We start from the raw sequence: 21,786 nt of genomic DNA on the forward strand, positions 1-21,786 counted from the left end.
CAGGTTCCAATAGAAAGGAAGCAGAGGGCCAAACAGACTTAAGGTTTCAAAAGCTGGCACATGTGGAAATGGCCTATATAACCACAGGAGACTCTTAAAGTTCATTGGAGCACACCAGTAAATGACACACAAATTATTTAGACCAAGGACAAGAACTACAAAACTACTTAGCTCAGATAATTTCCTAAAAATGAAAGTAACTTTAATGTACTTGTTTAGAAATTTGAAAAAAATAAAAGTAATAATAAAACACAAAAACTACTACACTAAACTAAATTCTGTTAATGTGAGGTGAGATGTGTTTGATTATGTTCAAATGATGGGTGACCAATTAGCTCATTTGTTTTACATGCACCCCTGAAATAAACACACTTGACTATTTGAATCTGGCTCTAGACTGGCTAGACAAGTGATTTGGTATAACTGGATAACAAACGCAATATATTTGACTGAGGAATACATCTTCTCATTTACTCATTACTAATAACAACAAACAGCAGTTAATATGGAGATGCAGGTGGCAGTAGTACTAGTAGCATAGTGGTAGTATTAGTAGCAGTAGTATGCCCTCACAAAATGTAAGGAACAACCTCTGTGATGGCCTCAGGCTTCTATGAATTTCCCAGGCAATAAACGGCTATCGCTTTGGCACAACAGACTTCCACTGATTCCAAGGGCCACTGCAAGTTTATATGGGTCACGTCACAGTTTATTGGTCCTCTCGTCTTCTACTGTCTGGAAATAAACTCACAAGATAAAATCATGCTAGAATTGATGTCCACGATTTGATTGCTTTCTCTACCACGCAATCTTTTCATGTACACTTCAACATGCACACAGGAAATCACCCAGAGATAGCAGAGGAAATAAGAAACACCCTCACAGCATCCTTAGTGAAAACATTTGCAACTCTGGAGGAAAGAGCGCTCCGTGGAGGGATCGGCGGCAAACGGAAAACACATCCCTTTGTTTTGAAAAACTTGATACCTCACCAAATGTAATCTTCCTGAGCCTGCTCCAGACGGGACACTGTTTCCTCAGTGGCTGCTCAGATGAACAGAAGGTCCATACAACATACCCCCTCATTTATTAGACAACCCACCCAGAGTCACTAAGTTTATATGCACTGCAGTACTCTGAATATGCTCTTTATTCCATTTTTGATTTCTCCAGTGAACTGCCTTGATCACTACTGTCTCAGTCTGCACAATGTCAAAAAGCCAAATAGAGATGTTCAGGGGTATTGCTAATAAAAGCTCCAAACATAATTATAATTACATTTTTGCAAATAACTATTCATTTTTAATTAGGAAATGCATTTTCTTTAATGAGGCCCTAATTTGTGTTACAGTTTATCTAAAATGAGTGAGCATACACCTTTAAAGACATTTTCTTGCTTGTTTTTTGGTCAGTACAGTTGTCAGAGAATGCTATGCATGCAGCAGTTCTGCAAATCACAACCCCCCCAATCCAAGGATCCAGAAATTTGGTTTTCTGAAGGTAGAGAATAGTTTCCCCGCTATGTGGAAAAGCCACTTAGATTAGTGGTTGTTGTAGAGTAAATAGTGTCTGGATCTCAATTCAGATGATTAATTTGTGTATGAGGATGAGACAAGACAGATGTGCTTTCAGAAATGCATTTCCTCTTTGGTGTATATGAAAAAGGCATCCAAGCCTGTTGCCTCCTGACAACATATCAGGCTAGATCTCACCCATATGCCACCACAACAGTAATCAATGGACTGGCATAGCACACACAGGCAGCAAGCCATCCTTGTGGCCCGCATTCCTCAGCTCTAACACTGCTTACAGAAGCTGACAAGCGCTGGAGGTCTCCTTCGTTGAGGTGGAAATCTGCAAAAATAAACGCTTTAGGTGACATGAAGGCTTTGTTTGTTTCTGCTGGCCCAGCTGTTTGTGTTAGTGCGGTGGGTTAATTGCGACTTTGATCGCTGCGTTTATTGATGCAGCAGTGGCCTTAGGAGTGCGTCTGGCCTTGTCTGGCCCGGCCTGCCTCGCCAGCTCCTGCCCCCAATCTCAAACAACTGCCCCTATACCACCTTAGAGCAGTGAGCAACTACAAGTGTGGGTCTGCATTTGATCAGTGCCATACCTATAAGGAAAACTCAACCATATCACAACAAAGCTTCAAACCAATCTGTTGTGCTACACCCACTTTGTCTAATATTTCATGATTAAATGGTCAGCATGTATCTACGATTTGCACCAGAGAAGCACACACTGTAAGTGTTTACTGGGATACAGAGACCAGAGTATACTGCAATAATGTTATCAGTATGGAGTTCTGGGCCAAGTCAGGGTTATGATCAACTGCAGATGAGGCGAGATTTATTGGCCTACACTGGCACATTTTCACCCTTGCTGATTTATAGAGCGTGAGTATATCACAAAGGCCAAAATGTCCACCTTAGATGATCTTATTGGATGTGCTATTGGCACATCGTTCTTTGTTTGAACATGCGGGGCGGAGGTTTTCACCTCCCAGGACACTAGCCAAAATACATTTTGATGATCACAGTGAAAGCCACTACATTTTTCCTTGACACTGTCAGATGCATCTTCAAATCAACGTTCTCACAACTTTGGAAAAGCAGAAGTTCAGGAATTCAGAAACTCTGCCTCTGCTTTCTATGTTTAGGGGTTACAGACAAAAGGGTAAGCACTTTTCCAGTTGGGTCCAGGCAGAGGTTAAGTATGTGTGAGTGTCTCCGATGGCTATGAGGTCATCTCTGCACTGACACAGGAGCAGCTGATGGGACTCTGACTACACAGGAGTTACATGCAAGCACATACTACTTACTTCTACTTACTTTTCTGTAATATTAAACTTGGGATTCCAAAATTTAGTTTGTTACATCGACTTGAGCTTAGTCATTAATTGTGTTCTTAATCAAACTTGCTATTAGCTTGTTATCTGTTTCAATGTCTAAAGAGTAATATTTTGTGAAGTGTGTAAGAAAAAGACATTTTTGTCTGATGCTGCAAAAAACTGAAATATATTCACTTGTGATACAATTTTACATAAAACAATGTCAACAATGTATATTACTGGTAAGATGGATGACTGGGTTTTAGAGTGTATGAATGTATTCCATTTCCTTTAGACTTATTCAACCTTTACCTTCACCACAGGTAGCCCTAACCTCACCTAGACCTAACCTCAAAAAATCTTTCACATGTCATGATTTGCATTACATGAACCACAGTGAACTTGTGAAGAAACAAGAGCCCCACAAGTGACTGTCGACATTTTTCTTCCACAAAGTGAGAAAGATATGGCCACACGCAAGAGTCTATTCTTCTAGATATTAAGAACAAATCCAACATGCCATTGTGAGCCTCTAAAATTGTCTAAAACTAACCAGGAAGGATAAATATGTCAAGAACAACATGCTCACTACTTGTTCAAATCTATAACTTTTTTAGATTTAGCCCCACCTACAGGAGCTTTATTTCAAGTCTACATATCACACAACTGCACTATTGTAAGGCTGTAACTTAGAACAATTCAGAACATGACTGCATATAAATAATGAATCAATTAAATATTATCAACCTAATTAAAGACATTATACTATATTGCACTGAACAACTTTCACCATTCATTGTAATGATGACAGAACTTGAAAAACCACAAATGCCCAAAAATATACACAAGGAGGAAGAGGTGCTGACTGTGGAGGTGATAGTATTGAAAGAGGGGGCAGATGAAGTAATGTGCTTCACAAAGCCAGTCAGGGGTCAGCTCCTCTTTATGAAAACCATCTGGACATTTTAACACAGAGCGTCGTCAGTGTCTCTAAACTTACCTTCTGCCCCTGCACTGTCACTGTACCTTTGTGCCCCACTGCTTTTCTCTCTTCTCTCACTAAAATATATCTTCCCCATTAATGCATGGCAGCTGCAGGGAGCACTCTTACTTCATTTTTCCATGGCAACAGCCTCTCTGTTTCAGCAGATCCCGTTTCAGTTTTGGTAGCAACAAGCGGCTCTGCCAGCGTTGAACACATGCATGTGTTAAATAGAAGGAATTATTGCAAAATTCCTGAAATAGAATCACCGTCCTCATCACATGCAATCACTATCAGGGCTGAGGAGCAAGGAGGAAAGACGATCATAGGATTAAAAGGTCTGGTTTGTGCAGAGTGGAGCAAACAGACAAAAGCTCGGAGGTCAGAGGTCAGCAGAGGTACAGACAGAGAAACCTGAGCTTACCAGAAAGAGAGCAAGCTACATCACATTAGTCTGAGGGAGAAGGGTCACACATTTAAGGCCAAGGGCAACAAGCCACATTGAAGAGTGCCAGGCCACTCCGGTCAGTGACATTTACAGCATGGCTCTAAAGCCCTAATGAGATGTGACAACTACAATTACAACATCCACACTTATTAACGACCAACTCCGAAAAAGTCTTCATTAGAACTAAAGCTGAGACTAGTGTATGACGCCACAATGTTCTGGAGCAGCTGGTGTGACACAGTGATGGTCTGGACTGAACCTTAAATCCAACTGGTTAAGGATTTAGTTGACTGTTAAAGGACAAGATTATTAAAGAAAAACATCACTACACATTTTTACAATTTCACAATTCCAGATGCAGGTTTTCATATAAATACATTTCACAGATATGTTTGTAATTTCTGGCTTAATAGCAGGGTATGACAGCCCCAAGATACAGAAAATTCCCACTGAGGTGAAGTTTAGCACCATTTCCATTTCACAAGAGTTTCTATATTAAGATCTGATGACTGTTTGGGATTTTAAAATGTACAAGTGTACAAAGTCACCACAACTTTCCCAGCCTTAAGTGGATGTGAGCAGCTGTAGAATAATAAAGCTCTTGTAACCTTTTCCCTAATACTGTGATACCACATCCTCGCTTCTGCTCTCGCTCCTCTCTTTGTAAAGGATGGAAAGAAGGTCCCTGTGCCAAATTGAGTACATGTGCTGTAGAAGTGTGAGCCATTAGGTATTTTGTTTACACCACACTAAAATAAATGGAGTGGTTTAAATTCGGGATATCCAAAGCCCGAGGTGCCAGCTGTCGGGCTGCTGGGTTTGGTTGGCTTCCACTCCCATGTCAACAGGACACACTGTTTCCTAATTACTGCAGCGCTGCACAGTGTGGTCCATAGTCACACAGCCGAAGGGGACAGGAAAGTCGAGGCTATGACGGGCTCAGCAAACTATTAGAGGGTTGAGTTAACTTTTGTTGAAGTACTGTAAACACCTCAACCAGATGACATGGGACCAGGACTACAGAGCACGATTTCAATTCACGTGCGTCATGCTTTCTTTCATGTGTGATTGACGTAGGTTTGTGTGGTCCTAACAAGAAAAATTAAGATGAAGGAGCAATGGTTTAGATAATGTTTAGTTGTTTAGCTGCTCTTTAAATACCCTGCAACAATATCTGTGATGCCACAAACACAGAGGAAAACATACATATTCTGTGTATAGACATTTATGTCATCCTTTGAAAAGAGTATCAGTTTAAAACAAAAGAGGATCATTTAACTAAAAAAAAGTAACATTCTGTCAGCATACAAATGTGGAACCCATATGTCCTAATCAGAATTACTCCATGAGAAGGAGAGCGAGTACTTCCACATAGGCACCTATATATGCACCCTGAAGTCCTGGTCTTGCTTCAAGGAGTGCAGTTGTCAGCAGCTCCTGATGGACTTCAGATGAGCCCAGTTCTGATGTGGTCACATTTAACGGATTCAATCAAGATACAGCAAGCAGCAACACAATGGGAGCACTTATATATACTGGTGCACACCAGAAATGACTACCAGGGAGATGACCAGTTATGCAGAAAAAAGATCATATCTAATGTCATATTTATGGGAAGAGGACACTTAAAGAAATGCGGATGCATGTGGACACTTCCAACTGCATTTTAAACAGAGTATGAATTTATCGAGTTATATGTACAATCAGAAATACATAAAAGTAACCTTAACATAAACATACCGTGATCAAAACATAAAAATAAAAAACATATATAAAATATATATAAAACATGTTCCAAAAATAGTTCTGTGCATGTTGATGCCACTCTCTGAACCATGCCTAATTACACATAATTTTAGGGGCCTACTCAGTTGTCACAAGTACTGGAGTAGGATCATGCTATTCCAGTACAAAATAAGACAATGGCTGTGCAGATTAGACCGTGCCAGGAGAATTACCTGTAGAGTTAGGCGCTTTACAGCGTCCCAAGCCTGAGAGATGAGCTCCTTCACTCTCTCCTCTGAAGCAGTCCAGGACTCCACAGCTGGGCTCTCGGGCATCACTTTCATTGGGATGGAAAGAGGGCGGGACTCTGCACAAATAAACATAAAAAGTCAGTAGGTGCCATCAGTTTGGGCAGAGGAAATTTACCTAAATACAGCGCCATGTTAAATAGCTACTGGCTCTAAAATGCAGCCTTGTAAAATATATATGATACATACTGCCATCTTTTTATTTCCATTACTATAATTCCCTGTTATTTTCATTTGCTGTACAGTATCATGTTATATGAATTTGACCGACACCTCATTGTGCTGATGTAATGTTGGCACTTGGGCTTCTTAGGTTTCTTGTCTCCAACAGAGAGAGACACTGTGAGAACTGCCTTACACACTGTCCTAGACATGATCCTAGACATGACATGTCCTGCTAAGCCCAATGTGGTCCGCACCAACTCCCATTGTCTGTGCTGCTAACGGCAACGGCCAAGCAGAAAAATCACACAGCAACAAGGACCAACCCCAGTCTCTAACATTAAACCTAAAGGTCAAAGGGGAAACAAGAAATGAAGAGAGCAAGATTTGTGAAGACACATTTTTTAGCAATCAGCAAAGCGACTATAATGATTTTTATTTGGGATCAATGGAGTATACTCAATGGAGTATACATCTGATGAGCTCACATATGAGCACATGTGAGAAACCAGATATAGACTTATGTTTGAAATATCTTAGTGTCTCTTTTGTGAGTGTGTGAAGGCAACAAGTAACTGTCAAAGCGTCATTGCATCTGTAGGTGGAGAAAATTGATACAGAATCATATTACAGGAATTTGAACATTACCACTTCATAGTTCATAATGTATGGGCAAATGACCAGAAACTATTCCGTCAGCAGACGATAAATAGGCCCAAGGGATTTCTTATTTGGTGAGCAATGTTGGGTAATGTGAGGAGGTTGGACATCTAAAACACATAAAAATGGGCGCCAAAAATATGAAGTTATCCAGAGTCATAGTATGTGCAGATTGCATTGTCCCCAGGTTACAGCCATAGATGTCTTTGTATGCTAAAGCCATCAGTGCTCCAGAGGTGAATTCAGGAGTGGGGGCTCTCCAAAGACACATTAAGACATATTCCAATAATTTAAAGTTGTGCCTTGCTCAGCAGCTCTCTGTCCCACAATTGTCATGAAACAGGAGTGAGGTCATTGTGCTTTAGTCAGTCATAATGTACCCAAATGTCGCCAAAACAGCTAAACCGTTTGTCATGGTAACCGGAGGAGTGCATGTAAGGAATGGTGAGTTCTGTGGTCACAGTGGCAAACAGCCCAAAATGAGTGGGCGGGAAAATGACTGACTAAGGTTGCAGGTGCACGTTAGTGAAGCATGCAACTGAAAGAGGACCTAGACTACATTTTTCTCACAGTATGCATCCAGGTGTCTATGGCGTTTTGGGAATAGGGGAGGAATAATATTTGTCATAATGGCTATCATCAGGATTACATCACCATGGCTCACTCACTCCTATAAGCATTACTTTTATTGCTGTGTACATATGACAAGTTACCTTTTCGTTCTGCTTATTTGTCAGTGACACTATTCCTGTGAGCCATGCACCAAGTTAATTCCAATGGTTTTATACGTAACTACATTTTCCACATAGCCGTAAATAGCAAGTATTGACTTTGACAGGACAGATTAAGTTTCACAGAGTGTCTTTCATTAAGTAATGTGCATAAAGTGCTGTAGAAACCGCTGTGATATCATTGGGTTGTCAATAGTGTTTTTGGTGTATTCGGGATTGTGAGCGTTTAGGAGAGTCCTGTCACAGTGCATTGGTGAGCGGTTTCCGGTAGGACACTTTAGGGGAGCGCATAGGACTCAGATCAGAGACTGGTGTTCTAACTGTCTAGACCAGTGGTTCTCAAATAGTGGGGCGCGCCACGTATGACTCCGGGAACATGCTTTTCTTTTGCCGTAGTAGAATAAAGTGCAATTGCACGTCCACTACTGTAGGTGGCAGTTGCGCTCTCATTGTCAGAGTGTGCACAGGCCCTACACCATAGAACTAATACTATGCCGTGTACGCGCGCAAACCCTACACTGTAGGTAGCGCGTACACAGCAAAGAGCAGGAGAGAGCGAACAGATCATGACACAGGACAGTGAACAAGAGACACTTTTGCTAAAGAGACACTATAGAAAAAAATTTAAACAGGGATGAAAAGAAAGGCGGAGATAGGCGGAGGTAATGAGACGCACGAAAGTCACCCGAAAAGTAAGGTCCCAGCTAAACATTGAGCAGGAGGTGAGAGTTGCAGTATCATACTTCAAACCCCGGTTCGAAAAGCTGTGCCCTGCAAAACGTGCTCATTGCAGCCATTAATCCTGACTTCTTCATTTTGATAAAGAAAAAAAAAAGAAAGAAAAAAACAGGACAAATGGTTTTATTTATTTTTGTCTTGTTAATGTTGCTGATCAATTAATGTATTATTAATTATTGATTTTATTTAATTTCAATGTTTCAATGTAATATTTATTTAATTTTAATGTATTATTTTGATATTTATTTAATTTTAATTTATTCATTTGATGTTTATTTAATTATATATATTTTTATTTGATATTTAATTAAATTAAATTTTATTTTATTTTTTCAGTATCAAATGGTTCAATCAGTTGTTCAAAAATGTGTATAGTTCAAATAAGGATGAAAATATATATGAATTTCAAGGAAATGTATGCATTTTACAAAAAACAATGTTATTAGAGTATTTTTTGTTGTAAGTTGATCTATATTGCTGGATGCAAATTTTTTTCTTCTTCATAGGGGGGCATGATAGAAAATAATTGAGAAGCACTGGTCTAGACCAAGGAGATGTTGCCGCTGGAGATTGGGCATGTGCTGTTTCTAAATGTCTGTACCCATGTGTGAAGAGACTTTTTGTTGTGCGAACATATGGAGCCAAGACTTAGATCAATCCCATAGATTCGAATGACTTTTATTGCTATTGAAACCATGTAGATGTATTTGTTTCATATGAGAGTCGATGGTAGTCCATATGGCCGCACACAGTCAAGTAAAAGTGATATTTGAGAGTCCTGTTGAAAAATTTGTTGACAACAGGATTTTCAGAATCTAAAGTTCTGCTTGGGCAAAGTAAATGTTTTGTGGATTGTTTTTAAACAAAGAAATGGACAGATATTGAAACACAATGCATGAATTTGTATCAGTAACATAAAAACTGCTTCAGCAGTGGACATTGATATTGCGGTGACATGTTTTTGCTGTTTTAGTAACACTTTGAGGAGAGTTCAGAATGTGTATGTAAATGCTAGAAATAAGCATATCAGATGGTAAATTCCAAACTACATTTGGGGTGGCAGTGGTTCTGTGGTTAGAGCCTTCTCTCACCAACTCATAGATCACCAGTTTAATAGCAATGTGCTTCAGGTCAGCAGTGAACTTCTGGCACCCGAAAAAAGTGATTTGTCACAACTATCATATGTATTAAGTTATTAAGACTATGTACTGCGCTTTTGTCAGCAACACATCATTTCAGTCATTTTCGGTCCATCTCAGAGGAAGAAAAGGACCTCTGATGGTGAAGAAATGTGTCAATCACCAGTTTAAAATGGACAACACCATCATCACGAATATACAAGCAAGTTTAAAAACACCACTGGGGGCTTTAGAAGATCAAAAATAAATACATAAATAAGTACAGGGTTGAAGAAGAGGTTCACGGTGAGCGTACCATGACCAGCATCCATTGTTTAATTAACTTAATCGGTTTAAATAAGGTTATAAGGAAACTGTCAGATGCAGTTGAGGAGTGGTTGAGGAGAGTTTATGGTGTGCCATTGGGATATAATTAAGGCAGGCTATGCTCCTGGACTAACCTTGACTTATTAGCATCCATTTATTGCTGCAATACCAGAGACCTCACATTTAACTTTGACCCAAAGAGTAAAATCATTCACCTTTTATTTCTTTGGCTCTTTTAGGGATTTGGCAAGACTCGCAAACTCTGGCGAGAGAGAATCTGCTAGACCAATCAGAAAACATGTTCACTAGCTGGCACAAGCCGTTACAATGCAGGATGGTTGTGCTGCCTAACTGTTCAGAACTCCCAACTTAGTTTTAAATACCATTACCCGACTCTGTTTGTTAATCCTGGGTCATTATTTGGAATGAAACTGCCATATCTTGTTATAGTGACTTGGCGGCCGACAGCATTAGAGGGAGTGGACCTTAAAAAGTAGTAGTATGCAGTTTGGGAAAATGAGAAAGACAGAAGTAAAGGCTAGATAATGAAGTAGAAGTATGACAGGAGCACCCAAAGCTCTTAAAGTTATGCTCCGGCTAACAAGTCCATGGAGTCCTCTCAGATCTAGCCCGTGCCATCAGCCTGTGTCCTCATGCTGACCCTCTCTAGGCCATTAGTCCAAGTGTGACACACATTTCTTTTGACTATTTCCCCACATTTTGTTTTATTCTTGGGCCGCACCCTTTCTCACCATGTCCAGCTCCTGCCAGTGTTTCTGTCTATAAACATCACAGTGATTACATATGTAGTGTTTAACAGCTCTATCACATTTGAAAGTTCAGGACCTAAGAGACAATAAAGAGGATAGTCCAGTTTTCAGGACACAGAAAACATATTTTTTTGGAGTGAGGCTGTAAAAGGTGTGAGGGTGTGTGGCGTGCTGAGTGTAAATCACACATCATACAAATTTGCCAGTTACACAAAACTTTTCAACTCTCAAAACACAGAAACACTAACATCATAACTGTTAACTCCACGCAAAGCATTCAACACAGATTTTTTTTTTTGTGTTTGTTTTTCTATTGGTTTTGCTCTTCAAGTGGCTGAATACATGTAATCTACATGAACCTGGGGCTGGCACAAATGAATAGCTGTACAAATGAATAGCCATTTTGACTGGATTTTACAATTTGCATATTTAATTCTAGAGGAAAGGTAAGTAAAGACAAGTAAGCTGCTAATTTTTCTGTAAAATAAACCATAGCTGAAGTGAGCTAAAGTGTATATTCTGATACAGTGTTGTTCATTTTGCTTTTCCTGTGTTGTTGTTTTAGATGCAAGTCCTTGTTTTTTATATTATTTTGTCATTTTTGTGCAACAACTAAAATTCTGTAATCTGGGTATAAAAAATATAATTTTTTATTTTTCAAGCATGCAAAGAGCCAGCAGGTTTAAAAATGGCACATAACTCCTTTTCAAAAGAATTTAATTTTTGGCAAACTATCATTAATGAGGACACACGTTATTACAGATTTAATGTTTATATATCTGCACATACCATACCTCATTTCAATGGTTAGAATTTAAAAAAAATCTGATGGTTTTCAGTCACAATTACATCAAGTGTTTGTTTTAAAATGCTGATGTTCAGTGCGTTTAGCTATAATAAAGGCTCAAAATGTATATAACCATTCCTGACAGCTCCAATCTGAGCTGTGAAAATCCTAACCTCATTCTGTGCTATAACATCATGTGAAACAAATCTTTAGAGAAGCTGTGGTATTTCTGATGAACCTCAAACCCAGCTCTAACCCCAGACTCCAGAGCCAACATCTACAAAGGCTAATGCCCTTATCATTAATAATAGGGATATGTAAGGACACCGTTCATTTGTGGTTAGTATAGACTCATCAGTGCAGAGAGGCCAGAGAAACATCGACAGACAACGGCCATACTTCTCACATGGGGCCCCCCAATCTCATTATTCCCCCTTTTCTTATTTTCCCTACTCTACTCCAACCATCATTACCTTGATAAATTATTGACTTTACCAGAAAAATTAAACTATATAAATAACCCCACAATGAAAATATTATCCCCTTCTGAAAAGCACACAGCAGCCAATAAAAACTGCCTGACTTCCATCAAGCTACTAGGGTTCGGATAATAGTAATAGATGACAGTGTTGTCCGGCCTCGAGTCCTCTCATCAGAGCCCTCTCTATTGTACACACTTCTATACTAATTACATTCTGCCATTTCTTTCTCCATACTACATCAATTCAGCTCAGCCCCAGACAAATGTTCTCACCCACAAAACCTGGATCTTTTCCATGTTCCCAAAATATATGTATGAGGCCCTTAACAGGTATGAACTTTCAGAAGAATGGGTCTGATTTAGTGTTTGAATAAACTTTGCAATTAAGATACTACTTGAAAATTTTAATTGCAAGGAACAATTTCATCCATAATGTGGTTGACAAACGATTAATACTTTTTTACATAGATGCATGTAATAGCAAATACATTCTTCTTTATTTATGTATACTTAAACAACATTCAAATAAGATTCTTCTATAATGAGTCTTGACCCACCGTTTGAGAATGACCAGTTTGCACCCAAGATCTCACTTGGACCAGTATCCATTTGGTCACACCCCAAATACAACAAACCAAATTATGCTGGCATACAAAAAGTCAATACATAGCCCGCATAATAGTAAACCCTCATGATGCACTTGGGAATATTGTTATTTTAAATGCCCATAGATTTGTGATAGATTAAGCAATTCTCGTGTCAGCAAACAAAAACTCCATCTAATCACCAGGCCATGGGGATACTGTACTTGGGCCAACCTTCAGGAGTTCAGCCAGATCAGAAACGGGCTTCTCAGGAGCAGAGGTATGCTGTGTAGGGGCCAGCAGCTAATTTTAGGATTGCAAAGTAAAGTCAGTGAGATCATTACTCTGGTACATGTTAGCGAACAATGAGAAGCTCAGGGCTCTCAATCAGAAACACAGTACGGCTGCCAACACGAACATTCATTAGGGACAAATAAAGAAAATACTTAGAGGCTAGTTTTATGTGAACCAATTTGTGGTGTAATTGTGCGGGCAGACAAGAATCGACCTCAAGAAGAAACCACTCGCTCTACAACTGTTGCTCTATGGACTGTTAGTATAAGGGATAACCACAGAAAAACAACATGAAGCACTTTTATTAGGATGTAACTAAGCAACGTTTATACAATGTTTGTTGTACTCATAAAATCTCACTACACACCTGTGAAACTCTCAGAGGGATTAAGTGTATTTAGTTGACCGTAATATATCATTTTTAATTGGATATTAATGCTTGCTTATTTAATTTAGGTTTAAGCGTATTGTCCTCTATCCTCTTGGCAAAACTGATGTTGATGTATGCTTGTTTGCCATACATATTGGCCATCATTTAATAGAAGGTACAAAAATGTAATTGTACATGAGTCATAACGCAGGGTTTTTTCCATGATTTCTGGCCAGCGACTGCGAGGTCTAAAAGGCATCTCTCACAGACTCAGTGTATTTAACATGTGCAGTGACCAAACACAGAGTAACAGAGGTTGGTTAAGTTAATATGAGGGTTTTTTTGGGGAGATTTGAGCTGCCTCTTGGTCCCACAGTATGATATCACTTTGCCCTCTGTGGGACTTAAGGGGCAGTGGTCTAGTGATTCACCAGGTTTGCTGTGAGTCTCCACATTTACTTTTACAGGCACCTTCCCTTGGCTTTATGAGGAAAGTCCCTCTTGATTACAACAAAACTGTAACTAAGATGAATGTGGGAACAAAACATAACACTTGCTTTACATCATAACAGTGCCAGGCGTGGGTTCAAAATGACCATTTGGATGCAGGGATGTGAAACCAGCGAGATGGTTTAGAGCGAGCTTTAAACAGCAAAAGTGAGTGAGCAGATTTTGATTTATTTGTCTAATCCCCCAAGGTGATTTGTGTGGGAAACCAATAGTTGCAATGAAAATCAATATGCACAGAAAGCACTGGCTGTGTCCAATTCATAATCAGGCGTAACAAAACAAAGCCCTATATAGCAATATTGCAAATATCCCACACATCGATAATTTGATACAAAAGCATTTATCAAACTCATTTCAGAGGCATAAGCAGTTACTTACAAACTGAGCTCCTAATTGCCCCGCTTTATAGAGCATGGTTGGTGGGCGCGCTGTAAGCTGCAGGCTTTTTATGAGTATCAGAAGTTCAGCCCAAGTAATGTAAAGTTTGAGGCACATAACTTTGGGGCAAATGAGAATCATTTCATTGCACTAAGTTGTTAGAAGTCCTAAGTGTTTGCAATAAAAACTTATACGATGAGCTCCTCTTTCAGAGTTCTATGGGGAAATCAACAAAATACTGCAGAAACTAAATAGGTCTTACTCCACAGAAGCTGCACATGTGATGAGATTTTTAGATTTTTCAAAGCAACAAAGACAATTCCTCCACAGTCTCTAATATACGGGAGCCTTTCTATTTGATACAAAACCCAGATTATCTACCTTAAACTATTCTTACTGCCCATTACTTTACTTTGAGAATGAAAGATGAAATCAATATGGACATCCTCAGTCCTGAATATGTATACTTTACGCAACATCCAGTCAAGTAAGATCTGATCAAAAACAGCTCCCTCACAGTTATACATGTAAAAATTCTGTACAGGACTGCAGTGAACATATGGAGCTATAAGGAGATTAAAAAAAAAAAAAATTATGGATTTATGTGAAAATATCTTTCAAATGCCAGGATCACTCCAATCATGGCATACCAATATTAGGCATGAATTAAATGTTTGCTGTGTGGGAGAATTAAGGAGATGACTTTTAACTTTGTTGTGGCATCTGCGAATCAAGCTCATAAGTCCAATCCACTTGTACAGCCAGCACAGTTCTGTGTAGTTTCATGGACAGCTCCTAAAGCATGGGGCTGCGGCAGTTATCCTCCAGGTAGAAATATGGGCTTTGGACTTCTTTTTAAACCACTGCACAGAATCTCAGAGGAGTAATAAACAGATCTTTAAATTCGCTAAACATACCAGCAAGGCTGTGTTCATGGAACTGGTAGACTTGTCAGAAAATGTATTCCCAAAACAGTGTGTTCTAGTACAGTGAAGCAGAGCGTCACGTTTTCCCAGAATCACAAGAGGAAGACAAAGGAGGAAATCCTTTCTGTCCATCTCTGAATAAAGCAGGGAGCAAAATGGTTCTGTCTTGCTTAATAAAAGCATTAAATCTTAATAATACATTTATAAAAGTCTTGTCTTAAGCTTAAATCAGCAAGTACCACACTGATGTTTTGTACCGAATAAAATAATTACAGGTAGTAACAACAAAGAAGTAAGTAGTAGCTAGTATTAGCCGTATAAACATACCTGTGACAGTCTGGTTTTGACTGGACTGCTAGCATAGTCTGATGCCTGATTGGAGGTTTGCTTGGCCAGTGGTGTGCTCCCAACAGAGACTTCATCGTCTTTCCTCTTCACCAGTGGGACTGGTCCAGAAGTCTATCACATCACAAACAAATATAATTTAGGTGTCAGTACATCATAATAGAGAGGAAATATCCCTAAGTTGGAAATAGGGAATTTAGTGTCAATATCCACTACGAAAAGGCTGTCTAGCACAATAACATCAGGACAATGTTAAGATAAGTAAGTAAATCAGGTCATCTGGAAGGCCATAATTAAAGATATATATTGGTATTATTTTACATAAACACATAAAAATGTGTTAATGTTGAGATATAATGCTGCACACAAGGCAGAGGTAACAGACTTGGGGAATGGGGAAAGAACAGAAAAATGCAGTGGAACACAACTGAGGCCTCCAAGACCAACAAGGACCAGTGACAGCTCCATGTTTTCATTGAGAGACTCCCAAAACTGCTGGAAGGTTAGACACACAACTGCACACATGCACATATATACAAACACATAGGCAGACTGTGTGATTGTTAGCAGACAGAATGGAAGAGAGCTTGGTCTGGAATTAGGAAACAGCATTATCATAGGCCAAATAGTACGGCAAGGCTACAATACAGCTGCACACGGATAGAGGCCAATGTCAAACTACAACTCTAGTGCACCAAACATTGCACACAAGCTGTTTTGGAGGGATGCACCTGGGACCCCAAAAGCCAATGGTTGTAAGATTAAAATATGAGTTACTAAATTTCATTAGTGTTTGTAGCTACTGGCTCAGGCATGATGTAAAATGCTTAACAGTAAAATTTTGAGATAAAGTAATAAGGTTTGTACCATATTAAAACATGCCAATGACATTAAACAGAAGACATATAAGTGCTGTTTTCAGTTATGCTTTGGAGCCCATCCTTTGTCCTGTTTATAGTTGGACAGTATGATCTTACTTAACATTTCCTACCACCTTGATCTGTGTCCTTTCCTATGTCCTTCGCAGGCTGCAGTGTGTCATTCAACTCAAGGCCTAGGATAAAGCAGCCAAGGACTCAAGATAGGACCTTGACAGACAGCTGAAGCACGCGAGGTAACCTTAGTTTTTTTTTTCCCTTTTTTGCATATTCTGTGCACTGGCAGCCGTTCAACTCATAACATGTGTTTACCCTGTAGAGAGTAAGGAGTTGGTGCAATTAACTCCTTTTAACTTTGTCTTTTACACACATATATATGCCAACATCCTGTCCAAACTGCAGGAGGCATGAAAACAGTAACATTAAATGCATTATAATACCATACTAAAAGTCCTATATATATTTTTGCGGCTTTATGAGGGGGAACCTGTGCAGTATCCCAGGCAATCAAAAGTGAACATGACTGTATGTGTATGTTGAGTGGGCACACAGCCTTCAATGTCCATAAGTATCACCGCAACCCATGTCAAATAAATATAGAGGGACTGGACGGAAGACAGGGAGCAGAGCAAATGGAAAAAGGTAGCAGGGAACGGCAAGCAGGGACACATTTATTTAGATCATACAGATTTGACTTGAAAATGGATTAAGCGTAAAGGTTAGTAATATGAAATCTTTCTTACGGTTTGCTGCTGTCTGCTGCTCCCCCGGTTAGGATTGTACAGCAGCCAAGTGCAGAAGACTGGGTCCACATTGACAGCTATGCCCTGGACGCTGACTAGAAGCACTGCACCTGAAAGAAAAAAAAAATATATATATATAAATAAACAATTTTACATTGAAAACATGGTTGAAAACATGGTTTGAAATTGTTTATAGACTGTTGTTAAATTAAATGTAACTTTACTAGAAATGAGATAAAACAAAAATGGATCAAAATAGAGAGATATAGCCACCCATTGACAAAAAAGTAGGTGGCACATCAAAAAGGATCTCCAAAATCTATGTAGAATAATAACCTCACAGTGAACGTGACTTAGCCTTAAATCTACAATGAATCAGTGTCAGGTTCCTGCACTTCTGAAAATGCTAATGTTAAAGCGGTATGAACATCGAAAAGCAGCAAGGACCACAGTTTGTTTCAATTGTAATGTTCAAAGTGCTATCACGCTAAGCCAAGAATAACATTTTCTTTTGATAAATTTCTATGAAACACTAGACTTTCTTTTGGTTTAGGTTTACTCTTAAATAATAATCTGCACCAACAATAAGCAGGCCCTGAGGTAATGCATTAGGATCCTATCAATAATGAGTCCCATGCCGTCAGGATTAGTGCAGAGGCTCTGGCGTGCCGTGGAACGTCCCAGCATGACGACAGGAGGATGTTTCAGCTCTACAAGGACTTTGAGCACTTTAATGCGGCTTTGGACTCGACCCCTGGCTTTGGTTTCAAGTCCTCAGGCAATGCAAGACTGTGTGACAATGTGTAAAATGTGTAAATGTGTAGTCTGTCTTTGACTTTTTAAAATGTCTCCCTTTTTAGGCAGTCCTCACATGTGTATTTTAGCACCAGATCAGCACTTTGGCAAGTGTAACTACTTCAAATAAAACCTGTTTTTTTGCCACATTTTACAACTATAAGTAATTAGTGGTCCAAGCACATGTGTGAGAAGTGAAGTGCACATGAAGAATGAGCAGAAAGTACTTGGCAATTAGAGGCTATCATTTTGACTACCATTTAAAACATGCTATATCAAATGATACAATCCAGGTAATTTGTGGGTTTCTAACTAAATGCATAGAGATGAATTTAGATAATATAAGGGGCAAAGACATGATGACAATTGAAATAAAATTAGAAATATAACTGGCTTCATCAACAGAGCAAATGCAAATAGCACACAAGAAACAAATGAAATATTCTGGTGTGAACAACCATGGACCACAGCTGCTGTCGCCCACTCTCTCTTCTCTATATCTCAGTCTACCTCTCCATCTATCTCCACTCTGCTCCATCAGACGCCCGATGGTCCCTGTTTTCTGACAGCAAATCATAACCTCAGTCTTGTGGCTTGAACTTGTGCACCACAGTGCGGCTGCTTAATAAGCTTCGCCTGGAGCTGGAGCACTGGCGCAAGATTTCAAGTGGTTTCCGCCCCAAACAGTGTGAGCCATACAGAACCCAAATGACTGGGAATGGGCTGAGGAGTGAAGATGTGTTCAATAAACTGACCCTAAAATGTGGTTATGAGAAGCATTAAGCATGACACAGTAAGCACATTCGACATAAATGACTCATTGCATTATAAATCATTTAAGTTCTTGGGTGAACTTAGTAAATGATCGTAAATATGAAAATTGTTTCAGTTGCTGCAAAGCCAGCATCCCTTTGCCACACAGTCTTGTAGCAACACTGCTATAAAAGTGCTATTAGCTGAACTTTAAAAGAAAAAAATTAAATAAAAATTCAGCAGACTTTATGCTAACAAAACAATGTTGAGGCTAAATTGTAGATTACATTAAAAACAAGTAACAATAGTAGGTACAAAATAAACATAGAGAAGATGAGAGAATGAAGGGTACATGTGTTGGTTTAGCAGATTGTATAAAGATCTGATAAATGAGAGCGTTTCACCATCCATGGCAGTGTTGTTTTAGAGAATACCATCCAAGTCTGTCTGTCACATTTGTTTGACTACTGCCACTGACAGCTGTGACAAACTGATACATCAAATCACATTCAAAAGACCTTTTTTCTGAGATTAACAGTACAAACATGGTTTTTTTCTCCCTTCCTCCTGTCTGCTGTTTTGACAGTGACACAGAAACAAAGTATGTGTTGACCTGCCTTTAGAGTCTTTGAAGACCAAGGCTTTACCATCTACTCTGTGTGTTCCCGTTTCATCGACGTGTTGACATAACCGCTTAAGAGTGACACCTCCTTTGAAGCAGGCAGCACCATGAACCAGCCTGGCATGCCTACAGGACGACCTCGGCAGCAGCGGACTGTTTTCTCTGCTTGAACCACCGGCGTTTGGGTAATTACAGCATGTGATGACAATGATAACAGAGGTGTTTTTCTTACTTCCTAAATGATTCCTCGAGTAAACACAGTGAGACTGCTCAGTGGCCCTGACTGTGAAAATACATGCAACCGCAGAAGGAGCAGGAATTTGGTCAGACATGTGTACTTTGAGATGTTCTAAAAGGCCCTATTAATAACAGGTTTTTTTTGTGTGTTTTTTCAACATCAATGCACTTCATATGTTCTTGGTGGCATATTTTTCAATAGATAGACATTCATTTTGCACTCTAGATGTTCTTAATTCTTCTCTATGTAAAAATACATTGTGATCCTGTGGGGTTTGTGTTAGGCCTAGGGCTATAGCTAAACAAGGACCAGCATGACGGATTACTGTTAACCTTTTTGACCTTTTCAGCGTTGGGCCACTCCTCTCCCTCTCAACAGTCTTATACTAGTGTTTTGTAGCAGTACACCTTTGTCTTAACAATGTCTGTTATCTGTATGCATATTTGAATGTAAAACCTGCTTTTGTTCTGTTAACTCAAGCATGTAATTTAATAAACTGGGAGCGGCTAGGTCAGTGCAAGTTCAGAACCCCCACTGAAACACCAAAGCTCTGATTGGGGTTAGAGAGGGCACAACCTTCAACTACAAGGCCGTGACCCAACAATCAGAGCCAAAGACAGGCTACGAGAGGTATGGGGTGAGCATTGACTACCCCCCAGGTGGGCAGATGTTATAGCCAGCTAATCGCCCCCTCAGAATCACTTCATTGTTGGCCATGGAGCAGCAGCAGGACCAACAGAAACTGAAAATAAATAAATAGAGCCCAACCCGTGTCAGCCAGATGACTTGTGACAGGTTTGGTTAATTTCGAAGCCAAGTAGCTAAACAAAACATTACGCCAGTGTGCAGGGCCTACGCTGGCTTTAATTGCTTTTCCGATGAGCTCATGACTTGAAGGTGTCCTGGAGCAGGCCACGAAGCCCGACAGGTGTTCTGCTGGTGTGTGCATAAGGGCCATAGGACTTCAGTGGTGCATGGGTGTATGAAGGGAACATGGTGTGCAATATTCAAGCACAATACCAGGCTGAAACTTAAGGAAGTGTTTCTATTTGTGTCCATTTTTGCTCGTGCTATGACAGTGAACAGATGTACTATGCTGTGACCCACTGTCTCGGGGCAGTGCCGCCACAGGAGCTCCAGGGCTCAGGAAGGACACGGGCAGCAGTGACTGGAAACAGACCCTGGACTACGGAAAGCAGGCGCTCTCCTTCACTCTGCCTATCTCTCTGCCTTTTTCTCTCCCTCCCTTGCTCCCGCTAACCCTCTCCCCTTCTTTCTCACTCACTCACTCCCTGTCATTCTACTAATCTCTCTCCCTGGGCCTAAACAATCCTCTGGTACTGCTGCAGTTTGTATGTATGCAGTAGCTCTCAGCTGACAGCCTTAACCCATCTCGTATACAGCATATTTAAAAGTGTTAAAATTTGGGGGTTAGCCTTTTTCAGCAAGTGTAGACTTGATCTTACCCTCTATGAGTCATTTCCAATTTTGTTTCACTCCCATTTTTCATATGGTGGGAGTTCAAATTGACAGTCATGAAGGAGTTTCGTCATTTAACCCTGTGAGTGATTTTGAGTAAAAAAACTCTGGACCTCCAAAGGGCCTGATAACCCTCATAGGGGGCAGAGTGCAGTGACTACAGTGTGTGCAACCAGGTTATGCATCTTAAATTGGTAAGTTCATGTAAACAAATCTTCATTGCCTTTTATTTATTTTACAAAGAAAATGGAAAGCTAAACTTTAGAGGATAACCTCCATTTATTTTAATGTTTTATCTTAACAACTTTAACGGTCAACCTGAAGCACACTTTGTTCCAGTGTGACATAAATTACAAGACATTTGATTGCTTTTAATCACATATCACTGTTTGATATGAACACATAAATTAGGTTTGTTGAAAAATTGACATTGGTGAAAGCTGTTAACTTCATGCTATCATGCTAGAAGAAATGCAGACCTAACCAAAGGTGCATTAACATCTAATGTAGATCAACTGCCGATATAATCATGACTGTTATTTGTCACAATCCACAATTTATATGTGAACTTTATTCATACATCAGACTTGGCCCTTATTCTCAGTCCAAGTTGCGATTAATTTATTTAGGCCAATTGAATGTTTTTGCTCCAACAGTAAGGTTATATTTTACAAATTTCCTAAATCTTTGCATGTATAAGTTAAATCCATCCTTGCAACCACAAATATATTAGCCCATGTTCAATTGAAATTTAACATTCATTTAATTTTAAAGATAGAACACGCTGGATATTTAGTTAAAATT

The 21,786-nt window shown here is 39.6% G+C and overlaps 1 protein-coding gene across 1 annotated transcript in view; it reads right to left on the reverse strand.

Annotated features, from left to right (window-relative positions):
* The window catches only part of LOC117384187 (intermembrane lipid transfer protein VPS13B-like), a 270,989-nt gene that overhangs the window by 169,817 nt on the left and 79,386 nt on the right, over positions 1–21,786 (reverse strand). Inside the window, exons 20-23 of the mRNA XM_033981473.2 lie at positions 17,096–17,205; positions 15,457–15,588; positions 12,876–12,954; positions 6,219–6,352 (exon numbers count right to left, since the gene is read on the reverse strand). Coding sequence (XP_033837364.1) covers positions 6,219–6,352; positions 12,876–12,954; positions 15,457–15,588; positions 17,096–17,205 — 455 coding nt within the window. The remainder of the gene's footprint in view (positions 1–6,218; positions 6,353–12,875; positions 12,955–15,456; positions 15,589–17,095; positions 17,206–21,786) is intronic.

Source organism: Periophthalmus magnuspinnatus, chromosome 16 (assembly GCF_009829125.3).
Source record: "Periophthalmus magnuspinnatus isolate fPerMag1 chromosome 16, fPerMag1.2.pri, whole genome shotgun sequence".
Taxonomy (NCBI): domain Eukaryota; kingdom Metazoa; phylum Chordata; class Actinopteri; order Gobiiformes; family Gobiidae; genus Periophthalmus; species Periophthalmus magnuspinnatus.